Source organism: Heterocephalus glaber, unplaced genomic scaffold (genome assembly GCF_053883595.1).
Source record: "Heterocephalus glaber isolate CG9 unplaced genomic scaffold, H.glaber_assembly_v1.0 deba00001564, whole genome shotgun sequence".
Classification (NCBI taxonomy): Eukaryota; Metazoa; Chordata; class Mammalia; order Rodentia; family Bathyergidae; genus Heterocephalus; species Heterocephalus glaber.
The window spans coordinates 9,549,028-9,561,786 of NW_028258351.1; the positions used below are offsets into that span (position 1 = coordinate 9,549,028).

At 49.9% G+C, this 12,759-nt stretch overlaps 1 protein-coding gene across 3 annotated transcripts in view; it reads left to right on the forward strand.

The window, feature by feature from the left end:
- Positions 1-129: 129 nt before the first annotated feature.
- Ksr1 (kinase suppressor of ras 1) overlaps positions 130-12,759 on the forward strand; it is a 140,894-nt gene continuing 128,264 nt past the window's right edge. For 2 of the 3 annotated variants that reach the window (XM_087191510.1, XM_087191511.1), the window contains exon 1: positions 131-583. In XM_087191510.1, coding sequence (XP_087047636.1) covers positions 356-583 — 228 coding nt within the window. In that variant the 5' untranslated portion in view covers positions 131-355. Of the gene's footprint in view, positions 584-12,759 lie in introns of all 3 variants that reach the window. The other variant, XM_087191509.1, reaches the window with a different exon arrangement.

Here is a 12,759-nt window from a genome sequence, read left to right on the forward strand (position 1 = left end):
CCGCTCCCGGGCTGCAAGCGGGGTCCTTCCGCCAGCTCGCTCGCGTCCGAAGGGTGTGAGCCGGCGGCAGGTGCGCGGCGGGACTACAAGTCCCAGTATGCCTGGCGGCACTGACCCGGCCCCCGCCGCCGCTTAAAGACTCCGGCAGCCGCAGCCGTCGGGTCGCCGCGGCTTTCGCTTTGCTGCCGCGGCTGGGCTGCGTGAGGAGCGGGCTCGGCGGGCGGCTCTGCTGGCGTCCGGGTTGGGCAATACCGAGGGGTGCTCCACGTGCAGCCTTCGCGGCCCAGGCTTCCCTGCCGTGGCGCCCGTGCTCCCGGGCTCCCTGGCTCGGCCCCTACGGCCCCGATGCCGAGGCATGGATAGAGCGGTGCTGCGCGCGGCGATGGGGGAGAAGAAGGAGGGCGGTGGCGGGGGCGCCGCGGCGGCCGCGGACGGGGCCTCAGGGGCCGCGGCCGGCCGGGCGCTGCAGCAGTGCGGGCAGCTTCAGAAGCTCATCGACATCTCCATCGGCAGCCTGCGCGGGCTGCGCACCAAGTGCGCGGTGTCCAACGACCTCACCCAGCAGGAGATCCGGACCCTGGAGGTAATTCGGGGCCCCGGCGCCAGAGGGTCCGGGACTCGGACTGGGTCCGAGAATCGGCTCCAGTTCACTCCTTCTCTAGTTGCATCGTGGTGCCGGGTCGCCTCTTTGGATGCTTCCTCTCTTTGCTCCACTCACTGATGCGGCAGCTTGAGGACCCAGGACCGGCGCTCACCTTGGGCAGGATTTGGGGGAGGGGTACGGAGTGGGAACCGGGATGGAGGAAGTAGGAGCTTGTGTGCCGCCGGGGGCTCCCTCCCCGCCCCCTCTGCGCCCACACCCCATTTCCAGGTTCCGCAGGACTCATCGTCCCACTGAGTCACGCGCTGGACTTTTCCCCGAGTGCTTGAGGCCAGGGGCCGGCCGTGGGCCAAGGAGACGGGTTTGGGCCCCCCAAGTGTGAGCGCAGGCCCGCCGCCCTTTGCCTTCCCTTTACCCCCGGCTCTCGGGCTTGTCCCTTCCTTTCCTTTCCTTTCCTTTCCTCTGAGTCTGGTCTGCCGTTTTTCAAAGTGTTTGTTGAAATTGCATTTCTGCTGTTCAGGCGTTTGGTGCTTTTCTTTAGCGATGCCAGCGGTCACTGCTTAAAGTGTGATTACCCACTAACCCCCAATCCCCGCTCCCCACAAACGTTGGGTTTTGGCTTAGGAAGGATTATGCTGGAGAAGGAAGCCTTTGGTGGGAAGATGACACTAAAGTGGAGGTGGCCTGGAGTGTAAAGAAGAAATAAGATATGTGGGCTCTCCTCTCTCGAGTTATAGCTGGGCAGTGCAGTATTAAAAGGGTTGAGGCAAAAAGGTTGTTGGATTTTCAGAGGGGGAGCTCCCCCATCCTTTACACATTAGAGGAAAACTAGTTCATTCCCAGCTTGGTTTTGTCCGGGGACTGGGAGGCCTCTGAAATTGCAGGAACCAATTCTAGCTCCCCTCCTTCCACTTTGCATTGCCACATCAGGGCTCTTGTAGATCTGGGGATGTTTTGTTTTATTAGATCCTCTATTTCTCCCTCTCCCCTTGTTATTGCTAATTGCCTCAGGCAGCTGTCACGGGGCGGCCGGTGATTGCAGTAATTATTACAAGACCAGTCCTCCCTCTACATACACCACACGCCTGGATCCTTGTTTGATCCAGAATGCTTGGAGTGACTCTTTTAGTTTTTTTTTTTTAAAGCTGCAAAGCTGGAGACATTAGACGAACTCAACCAGTACTTTGTATATATATAATATATGTATATATGTATATATATTATATATAATATAATCATGTATATATTATGTATATATATTATATATATATCTACAGTTGCTATAGCAGGACTGACCAAGGCTCTTCTTTAAAAACAAACCAACAAAGCCCTCCCAATGAGCCCTTTTGCATAGGTATTGCTGTTTTCCAAGTGAAACTGCTTTCCCGAACAGCCTGGCAAAGTTCAGTTTTTAAGCAGACAGAATAGGGGGCCTGTGTGGCTCAGTTCCAGGAGGAGGGTCGTCGTCTGGCAGTGTGTGTCTGGTTTGACTGCTCTGTTGCTGGGCTGAGAGAATGTTCTCTGGGTTGGTCTCTGTTGGTGTGTCCACCTGCTGTTCAGAAGCCTCCCTTTACTGTTCATTCTCTGCCCATAGCTCTTTGTCCTCCAGGTATCCTGACTTACATAGTTGCACATTTTGACAAGGGTGTGGCACCCTGACACCCCACTGCATCCAGCTGTTTCGATCTCTGAGCTGGTTACTCAATGGCCTCCCTGCGGAGGAGGGAGCAGTCATCTTTGGCAGCTGGAAAGTCATTGAAGGCTCAAGTGCTATCTGCAGAGTGTATGGCGCTAACACCCAGTCCCTGTTCTTTCTGCTGGTGTGGAGTCAGGGTCACCCTGCCCCCTGAAAAGGCAGGACATGTATTTGGCTTGGGAATTTAAACCCTTGGACCTAGTTCCCTGGGGCTGCTATCAGCTAAGTTCTGTGAGTCACTGCATCCTGAATCCCTCAGGCTTCTCTCTCATCTGCAAAGTAGGGAGGTTGGAGCACAGAGGGCCCTTAAAGTTTTGCATTCTGTAGTTTAGTGAAGGAGGCTTATGGGTTGAATTAAATATTTGTGATCTCTTTATCATATCCATATTTTAGGAAGTTTTCTTTTCTTTGACATGCAGGTCTTGTTATGTAGTTCAGACTGGCCTTGAACTCACTATGTAATGTAGCCTAAGCTGGCCTTGAACTCCTGGCGATCCTCCTAACTCAATCTCCCAAGTGCTGGGTGAAGGCATATGTTACCATGGCCAGTTTAGAACAGGTCTAAAATCCAGATTTACTGCGATGATAAGGCAGGAGCCAAATTTATTACTGCGAGAATCTTTTATTTTTTTCCCTTCTAGTACTGTAGATTGAACCCAAGGCCTTCACACTGAGCTATATCCCCAGCCTTTTATTTTTTGTTTTTTAAGACAGGTCTCACTATGTAGTTCAGACTGGCCTTGAACTCACTATGGAGCCTAGGCTTGCCTCGAACTTCTGCCTCAGCCTCTCAAGTACTGGGATTACAAGCATGTACCTGGTCCCAGCCCTTTATTTATTTTGAGATAGGATTTTGCTAAATTGGCCAAGCTAAACTTCAATTTAGGATCTTTCTACCTTAGTATTGACCATAGGAACAGTGTGGTGAACAGAAAGCCCACAGCTTTGAAATTAGTCCTGGTTGTGCATGTGACCTGGGGCAAGTCCCATGACATCTACTGTCAAGCTCTTGGTCTGTAAACTGGGGAGGACCACTTGCTCCTATGACCGACCATATCCAATTTCTTGGTGTGTGCTGTCACTACTAAGATTCTGCCTATAAACTATCCCTGGGGAGAGCCCAAAGGCATTTACTCCCCAGGGCATGTTTCAGAGGAGGAATTTCTACAGCTGATTTCCTAGAGGTGGATGACACAGGCTAGGAAGCATCCCAGCGGGCTGGTTGGGTGTGGCTCACTACCGGCAGCAGTGCAAAGGTCTGGTGGGCCTTGGGAGGACCTACTCTGCTTTTTTTGCTGCTCTGAAGGCTCTCTTTATGTACTGGGCTGGGTCCCCAGAGACTGAGCTTGCAACATTGGATTCCTGGCATTTGAAGAGGGGTCTGTCTCTGGGGTCTGGCTTGTGCAACATCAGACATCTTGCAGAACTTTAGGAACCTCAGCTCAGTCTGGCTGTCATTAAATGGGCACTTTGTGGGAGAAGCAGCATGTGAAATGTCCCTTGGAAGGCCCTTACCAGGGACAGGCTGCTGTTGCTCAAGACCCCAGATTGTGATGGTGAGCAGGCATCCCGCTGCCTGGCTAGCCCGTGCCTAGCTGTCCTCTGGGGAGCCATCCAGCTTGGATTGAAAGGGGTAGAAGGAGCCAAGTTTTAATGTTTGCTTCCTGTGTACCCAGTAGTGTGCTGGCCTCTTCTTGATCTCGTAGGATTTCCTGGAGATCCACCAACCTTCATCAGAACACACATTTTTTCCTCTCTAAATTGAAAGGGGGAGTGGGATGCAGCCAGAAGCCAGAGTTGAATCTGTAGACAGAAGTTGTGGAGCTGCTTTACCCTGGCAGAACCTGGTGCCCTGTCCCCATTAGACCCTCCTAGGGTCTCAGAACTCCATGAGGCAAGTAGGGAGGTTCCCATTCCCCGGCTGTGCTTGTTGAGGGACACCTGGCCTGCCTCACGGCTGGACCCACCTCAAGTCATTTCATGCTTTCATCCTCCACGTGCCAGCACTGGGGAGACAGGGGTGTGCAAAAGCAGATGCTCATGTCACCTCCTGAAGATTGGCTTTTTGGGTATGTTGTGACTTGCTCTTTTCTGCCAGCCCACTAGCCCTTCTCAGAGAAGGCTCTGCCCAGCCAGTCTCCCACCCTGTGCATGTGCAAGCTGACCTGGAGAAGGGTGCCCCAAAGGGCTGTGATGCTGAGGCATTGCTGGAAGGGGACACTGGGGGACTCTAGTGAGTAGGTACAGTCTCTGTGCTTTGGCTGCTTCTCCAAGCAGTTGCTCTGGAGCAAGAAGGTGCCTGGGGAAGCCCTACAGCTCCTTGATCCTTGGAAAGTCACAGAGGCCTGACGCTGTTCCTCACTGGCAATGCAGGGAGGTCAGAGCTTTGCTCTGTGAGGACCTGAGCTCTCCGTGTCTGCCCCCCCGCCCCAATCTGGACAACAGAACTGCTGGAAGCAGAGAGGGTTGCCCATGTCCTCAGATTAGATTCCCAGGGGATGCATGGATGTACAGTCATGGACAAGCCTTCTTACTGGTGATCCTTACCAAGCTCTCAGCTGGCAGCTTTCCTGGTGAGGTTCTGAGGTAGGTGGGATGCTTCTTTAGCTTGAAGGACACTTTCAGTCTACGTGGGGAGCCAGACAGGTGGAGAGCAGTGCCCCTAGTGCCATAGCTCTCTGATTGTGCTTAGGAGTGGAATTCTCAAATTTTGAATCCTGCTGAACTTTTGGCCAGACCAGCCTCCTGGTCCCCTAGGAAATATTCCCAGAGTCTTGGTGACCTCACCCATGTCACATGTCCCTGGCAGAGCTGAGACTGAAACCTGGCCTCCTTTTCTGACCTGGCTGCTCTCATGGTGCATGGCAGTGGTGGTGAATCTGTGGTACGCGTGCGCAGGTGGCTGTTCTTGTTGTAAGCTCTAAAAGGTTCACCATTGCTGGTGTATGGTATTTTTCCCACCTCAGTTTTAGCTCTCTGTGTTAGCAACTTCAGTTGTTCCTGAAGGGGCACAGAGCTGCAGTGTTGTCCCTTTGCGTGTCCACTTTCATCTCGGCAACTTTTTCCTTAGACAAACCTACTTCTCAAGCATTCCTCGTCCGTCCTTGGCACTAGGGATTGAACCCAAGACCTTCACATTGAGCCATATCCTGCCTCTTTTTATTTTGACATGGGGTCTTGCTAAGCCAGTAAGTTGACCAGGTGGAGCTCAAATTTGTGAACTTCCTGACTCGGTCTTCCAGAGTGCTAGGATTACAGATATGTGCTACCACACCTGGCTTCAAGTGTTCCTTAGAGGACTGGATGGGGACCTGCAGTTTCCAGAGGCTGTGAGCTGGGGGAGGACTGGGGGTGGGGGGCGGCGAGGCAGCAGTAGCCCTAGATAGCGTGAGTGGTTAGAGGCTGGAGCTTGCTGCCTGAAGAGAGGGTTGGGAACACCTCCTTACCTTCAGGGCTGTTTCTGCTCTTCTCAGTGGCCTGGGTGGGCCCCAAATCCTGGGAGGCAGCATTTTACACCAGAACTCTTCTGGCCCTGCCCACTGGCTGTGGTCTCCAGAGGGACCATGCAAAGGGGTCGGCCTGCAGTGACAGTCTGCAGTGGGGTGGGGAGGTAGCAAAGCCCGTGGCCAAAGTCTCTATCTAAGCTTCACTTTTTAAGAAAGACATCCTTTCAGAACAGGCCGGTTGAAGTCTCTTGGTGCATTCAGATCGTAGGGAAAGCTGCAAGGTGTCCTTGGGGTTGTGGGAATGACCTTGGCAAAGACAGGGCCCATGTGGAATGAGAAACATTCTTGGTCTCCTGCTCTGGGTTGAGCATTCCGCTGAGCTCTTGGCCTGTGCTGTCCTGTCACACGTGTACAGTGACCCCGTGAGGTTTCACTCCTGTGTTGAAGGTGAGAAATCGTGTCTCTGAGGGGTGAAGAGCCTGAGTTAGCAGGTAGTTGGTGGTGGGTTGACTGGTCTTGAGAACTCCTGAACTCTGCAGTGTCTATAGAAACCGTGCTGCTATGGGGGTAGGGATTCTGGCCAAGGTCATGGCTGTGGATACTAAGGAAATGACTGGTAACCCAAGGGGCTGCTCCAGGAGGCTTTGGTGGCTTGGAACCACAGCACGGGGCTGAGTTTGGGCGTGGGGCCTCTTCCCTTGCATCCAGCCCAGCATCCTCATAGACAGGGCCCTCAGCAGGCAGTGATGCAATGGGCCCCAAGCTTGGCTCATTCTGAGAAACGAGAAGCTGCCATAGATCAACTTACTCATAATTTTTTTAATGGCTGCCTCTCTTATTCTTTCTGAACAATACTTCTGTTAAGCAGTATATTCTTTTAACTTTCTTTTTAAATTTAAATTATTAAAAAATACATAATGATATATTCACGCTTTAAAAAGAAAATATGAGGGGGACAATAAAAAATCACCCATAATACCACCTCTGAAAGTGAATTCCTGTGAACATTTGCTGAATAGCCTTAGAACTTTTTACCTTTGTATTTACATACAAATACGCATGCATGTATTTGGGGAACATGCTCTGGTTGTTACCTTATAAACATTTTCTGTCTGTATTAGCACATGTGCATTGCATGGTGTGATCAGACCATAAATTCTTCTAACTGGACCACAATATTGGCTATTCATTGTGGTTTTTCTTTCTAATATGCTGTCATGGGTATTTTCCTGGAAGTAGAATTTGCTGGTGTATGCACACATTTGATGTCTGTCCATTTAGAATCTTTAGAGCATAATGTAAATCCCCTATCTCAGCAGGAATGTCAGGATTTATGATATGGCAGCGTATGTGCATTTATCTCTCTGCTGTTGCATCCTTAGCCATCCATGTTCAAGTCCCAAGTGTTTGAACAAGAGAGGGGACATGACCCAGTGGCTGAGGTTCTGGGATGTGTGTCAGGAATTAGGGGTTCTCATTTTGCAATTGCTCCTGTCTGAAGTTCTGAGTTATGTGTCAGGAATTGTGGGTTTTAATTTTGTGGTTGCCTGCAGGAAAGGGGTGTCCCCTTGGGCTGACCAAGGAGAAGAAGGCTCTTTCCTGGCTCCAAGACAGCAGTGGGAGGGCTGGATTTGGGGGTCTCTCTGTGTGTGATACTTTTGCACAGTGCACAGTCGTATGTGAAGTCTTGATCACTTGAGCCTCATGAACTTAACTGTAGCCTATGTTTCATCAACTACATATACTGGTCAGAGAGCTATTTGGGGTGGCTGGCTTTGAGGTTGACTTAGTAGAGTTGTGGGCTCCTAAGGACCGTGGAGGACTTGGGTTTCCACTTTTCCAGCCATCTTCCCCTTCAGGCAAGGAGACTGAAGACCTGAGAGTGTTGCAAGTAGGAACATTTATTAGAGAAAACTAACAAAGCTGCCCTTCCAGGAGCCCTGGACTGGGAGTCAGACCCTTACATGACAGCACAGTAGCACCTTGCCAATTAATTCCCCTCTGCATTTGCTTTCCCAGCGGTCCATCTGGTATCTTAGGGACCCTGAGGGTTGGGCAGATTTTTGGAGCACGTTCTGGAATATGCTGTGGGTTGGCCTGGCTCAGAGTGAACAAACTGCCTTTGGCCCAACTATACTTTTTTTTTTTGGTGGTACTGGGGGTGGAACTCAGGGAACTCAGGGCCTTTGCACTGAACTATGTCCCCAGCCCCTCTCCCCTTTTGGTGTTTGAGACAGAGTCTCACTATGTAGTTCAGGTTGGCCTTGGAGTCACTATGTATCTCAGGAAGGCCTGGAACTCACAGCGACCCTCCTGCCTCAGCCTCCCGAGTGCTAGGATTACAAGTGTGCATCAGCACGCCCAGGATTATAAAACTTTTTGAGACAAGGTCTCACTAAGTTGCCTAGACTGGGTTCAAACTTGTGATCCTCCTGCTTCAGCCTCCCAGAGTGCTGGGATTACAGGCATGTGCCATGGTGCCATGGTGCCTGGGCCTGACTATGTACTTTGAGGGGCTTCTTAGCCTTCCATTGAGACCCCCTGGAGACCTTCACTCCAGTGAGGCCTGCTGTTTGTCTTGAAAATTCATGCAGATTTTTGCATTTAGTATCCCCACGCATTGTTGGTTTTGCTGTCAAGCGAATGTTATAAATTCCATTTGCTTCCAGAAGGTACAGTCGTTTTATCGAGTATCTTTGTGTCCATCTTGGTTTTTCTCCCCTATTCTAGAACCTGTGTGGCGATGCAGAGGATACTCTAGGAAAAGCTGTTGAGATAAATAATGTTTTGTCATTTATCCCCAAGCGCACCTGTTTCTGACCTGCATCAAAAAAGTCTATGCAAACTGCCACCGCCGACATGTATCAAACCTGTATTTCTATACATGCTTGCATGTTTGTACGCAAATACAGAGGTAAAAAGATTCTAAGACTGTTGTTCAGCAGTGTTCACAGGAATTCACTTTCAGAAGTAGTATTACGGGTGATTTTTGTTGTCCCTCTTACATTTTCTATACACCTGTATCTCTCTGTGGTCCTGCACTTGGTGGGCCACAGTGTGTTTTAACTGCTTTTGCACATAAGTTGTGTTTGCATGTAACTTGCATTTGCACATAACTCAGCTGAAGTCATCCTATTTGCTGGTTGTTTTTCTTCCCCTTTTCATATTTTCTACCCTCAGAATAATTGCAAGAATAAATTAAGACCTACTTAAAATTTTAAAAAAAGGAAAATAAAATCTACACTGTGTGGAGGAGGCCAACCATGATTAGGAAAAGTAACTTTTCATACAACATAAACCGTGGACTCCTTGGCAACCTGTTGATCATGAGGTTTCGCTTCCTGCAAATCTGATGAGGTGAACTGCTTATAGGGTGGCGCCACGTGACACCTAGAGGTTTTGAGTACTGTGCCAGTTTAGCCATTAATTTGGGGGTTCATTTTGATATGGATAAGCAGTGCCAGCTGCACTTGGGGTGCACACAGATTTTTGCTGATAAGAAAAAATAAGTTTTTAAAAAGTGACCTAGTATTCTCATGAGGTGCCATCTGGAGGGCTTCTGCCACACTAAGCCTGAAAGAGTGTGACGAGCCTTTCCCACTGACATTCTGCAAGATGCTGTGCTCCCGTGCCAGAGGCTTCAGGGAGTTGAGAAAGTGTGGCAACTGAGGTCTGTCTCCTGAAGAGCCCTGAGGATGAGGATTTGTGTTTCTGAGGTCCTGAGGAGCCCAGCAGCAAGGAGTCTTAAAGTTCGGCATCCATAGGGCCTTTTTTTCCTACTGAACATAGCTGGGGAAACATTGCCTTAGCAGTGAGCCCAGAAAGAGGTGAGAAACTGTAGACTTGCTTTCAGCCACTGCTGGATTGACCGATTGATTGATTACAGTTATGGTTACAGCACTGAGCTACATCCCCAGCCCTTTTTTATTTTGAGGTCAGGGTCTCACTAAGTTCCTCAGGCTCGGCTTGAACTTGAGATCCTCCTGCCTCAGCCTCCTAGAATGCTGGCATTCCAGACATGTGCATGTTTTAGGTTTTTATGAAACAGAGGTCCTTCTGAGGTTGTAGGCACATTTGGACGGGTAGAGGAGCGCCTGGTGTTTCTGTAGACATAGCCAGAAGTTCCCTTTTGTTGGGGGAGGTGCTTTGTAAAGGGCAGCGGACGGACGCCTTGTGGGCACCACACTAGATCAGAAGAACTTGGTTCAGTTAATCCTTCCCACAAGAGGAGGAAAGTGTGGCCAGAGAGGTCTGCCTGCTTGGAGCCAGGGTGTGCGCTGCCTCCCGTCCTGGCTCCATGGAGCATGGTCTATCTGGAACCTCTCATCCCAGTAGTGGGCAGAAAACAATGCAAGAGACTTATAGCCAGCTGTGGGTGTGTTTGAGCCTGGGGCTGGAGGGGAGGGGAAGGGCTGGGCTGCAGACAAGGAATGCTTTTTAAAACAAAAAAGGAAATGCTGGCTCTGAAAGGAGAGGAAGGGAAGCAGCTTCCTGTTGCTGGTGGTGGCTTTTTGGGAGGCGGAGCTTTTTCTGTCCTCTTCAGCCAGCAGAGGCCTGGGCTGTTGCCCTGGGCTAGCTGGGGCCTCTGCTCTGAGAGTGCCAGAGCTATGGCTCCCACACCCCTGCGTGAGGTTTCAGAATTACAGAGTTACTTCTACTCCTTTTCATCTTCCCCAGATCACTGAGTCAAATGGATGTGTGGTTTCCAAAACACCCATCTGTGCTCGTTACCAATTGGGCAGACCTGCCATGATCGCTGACGTTTACTGAGCACATAGCTGGTGGCAGGCCTTCTTATTAAGAGCTTTATGTAGCACGTACTCCTCACAGCAACCTCGTGAGGAAGGACTTCTCCTTATCCCCATTTTACAGATGGAGAACTGAGATGCAGAGAGGTTTAGTCCCACAGCTAAGGAGAGACTGAGCTGGCACTTGAACCCGGACAGTCCTGATTTCTACCTGCCTGTACCACCCAACTTGGATTTATTTGCAAACTTCTCTCTCTGACAGTTGGAAAATATGTTGGGCTAGAATAAACTTTTTGAGGGCTGCCCTGGGGATTGAGCCCAGGGCCTCTCTATCACTGAGCTACATCCCCAGCCCTCTTGAACGTTTTTTGAGACAAGGTCTTGTTAGGTTGCCCACGTGGGACTTGAACTTGGTGAGCCTCTTCAAGCCCAGCCTGGACAACTCACCGAGACTATGTCTCAAAATTTTAGAGAGAAATATAAAAAGGGTTAGGAATGTAGCTCATACAAAGGCTCAGTCCCCACTGCAGGGAGTGGTGCGGGGAGGCCCAAAAGTCCCAACTAGGTTGGAATAATTTTTTGAAAGACTCTAGTGATCATTGGGTTCCAGAGGGCAGCCCTGGAGCCAAGCCAGCCCTGGAGAGTCTTTAGATGAAATGCTTGGGTATGAGTTTACATTTATTTATTTGCTTCTCAGACAGGGTCCTTATTAAGTTGCCTGGCTGTGATCGTCCAGCCTCCTCCCCTCAGAGTACTGTGATTACAGGTATGCAGCACCACACCCAGCTTACATTTGTTTTTCAGCATCCATTTTCTTTGGATTTTATTACCGACATGTCATCCAGCATCTTGCTCTGTGGAAGCCAGTTTTGAGAAAAGTGGACCTGGACAGTTGGTCTCCAAGAAGCAGAGACCCAGGGAGGTCCAGGCCAGCCCATTATTGGCAGAGTTGTACTTGTCTGAGCAGGCAGGAGGATTCTCTCCTTTTCCCAAGAAAAGATGGCTTTGACCCCCACCCCCCAAGCTTGCTCCACCCAGTCTCCTGCTATACCCCAGCAGGCTGTCTCCATTCCTGCAGTCTCGTGGGAGGCAGACCTGGGCGTCTGGAGGGAGCAGGGCATAAGATCTGTGGCCATACTGTGCATGGTGCGCTGATGTCCAGTCCCCTCTTCTCCCTGGCTCTCGTGACTTCTTTTCTGCTTTTCCTCATTGCTTTGTCCACACCAGGACACTGTACCACCAGCATTTGGTGAGTGCTGCTATGTGGGCCTGGGAAGACAGGGTGCTATGTGTCCTTGGGTGACAGGCAGATGCTGCTCTGTGATCACCTCTGTAGTGACCAGTGATGGGACTCAGCGCCCAGAAAGGGGCTTCCTTGCCCTTTGTAGTTCTGAGGCATGGTTCTGCTCAGTCCTTGCTGAAGCCAGGTTTTGCTCTCTCTGACCTCCACCAGGAGTGGTTTTCTTTGGGCTGTTCTTTGTTTTATTGTTGTATTCTCTTATGAGTGTTTCTCAGGTGCTCTGTCACTTTTGCTGGCTGTTCAGGCCCCCAAGTTTGGCTTCCCTGGCCCAATCATGATGTAATTAGGGGGAGGACCATGTCGAGGCTGCACTGGGGTGATAGGGTGTGGGGGTGATGCGGGGAGGAAGACCCCAGACTCTTCCATCCTGACTCTTTCCTGGTTAGCTCTGTGACCTTCGACAAGTTCCTCAGTTCTCTGAACCTTAGTTTTCTTGTTAGTAAAGAGGGAATAAGCCTAGGTTTATCTTGGATTCTTTTGAGGAGTTACCAAGATATGGAAGGTGTGCTGGTCACTGCCTGGTACTGTGAAGGAGTTCAGTATTTAAAAAAATCTCTCATTTAGCCTTATTATTATTATTATTTTTTGGTACCAGGGATCAAATTCGGGACCTCGGGCTTGCGAGGCAGGCAGCGGAACCACTGAGCTAAATCCCTGGCCCCATTTAGCATTATTCTGAAACACTTCTACGTATTTCTTTCCTATCATCTTTTCTGTCATTTTAATTGATACATTATATTCTGTTCAGTGGCTGTGCTGTCATTTGGCAGAGCATTTCCTTTGTTATCGGATATTTCGGTTATTTCCACATTTCTGTTATTATAAACAGTGTGACTGGAATCATCTTTATACAGGTACCTCTTTATTTTTCTTCCTATTCTGAATTGATTTTCTTGAAGTAATTTCCAGGAGTGGAATTACTGGATCAAAGAACATAGGTTTTGTTTGTGTGTGTGTGTGTGTGTGTG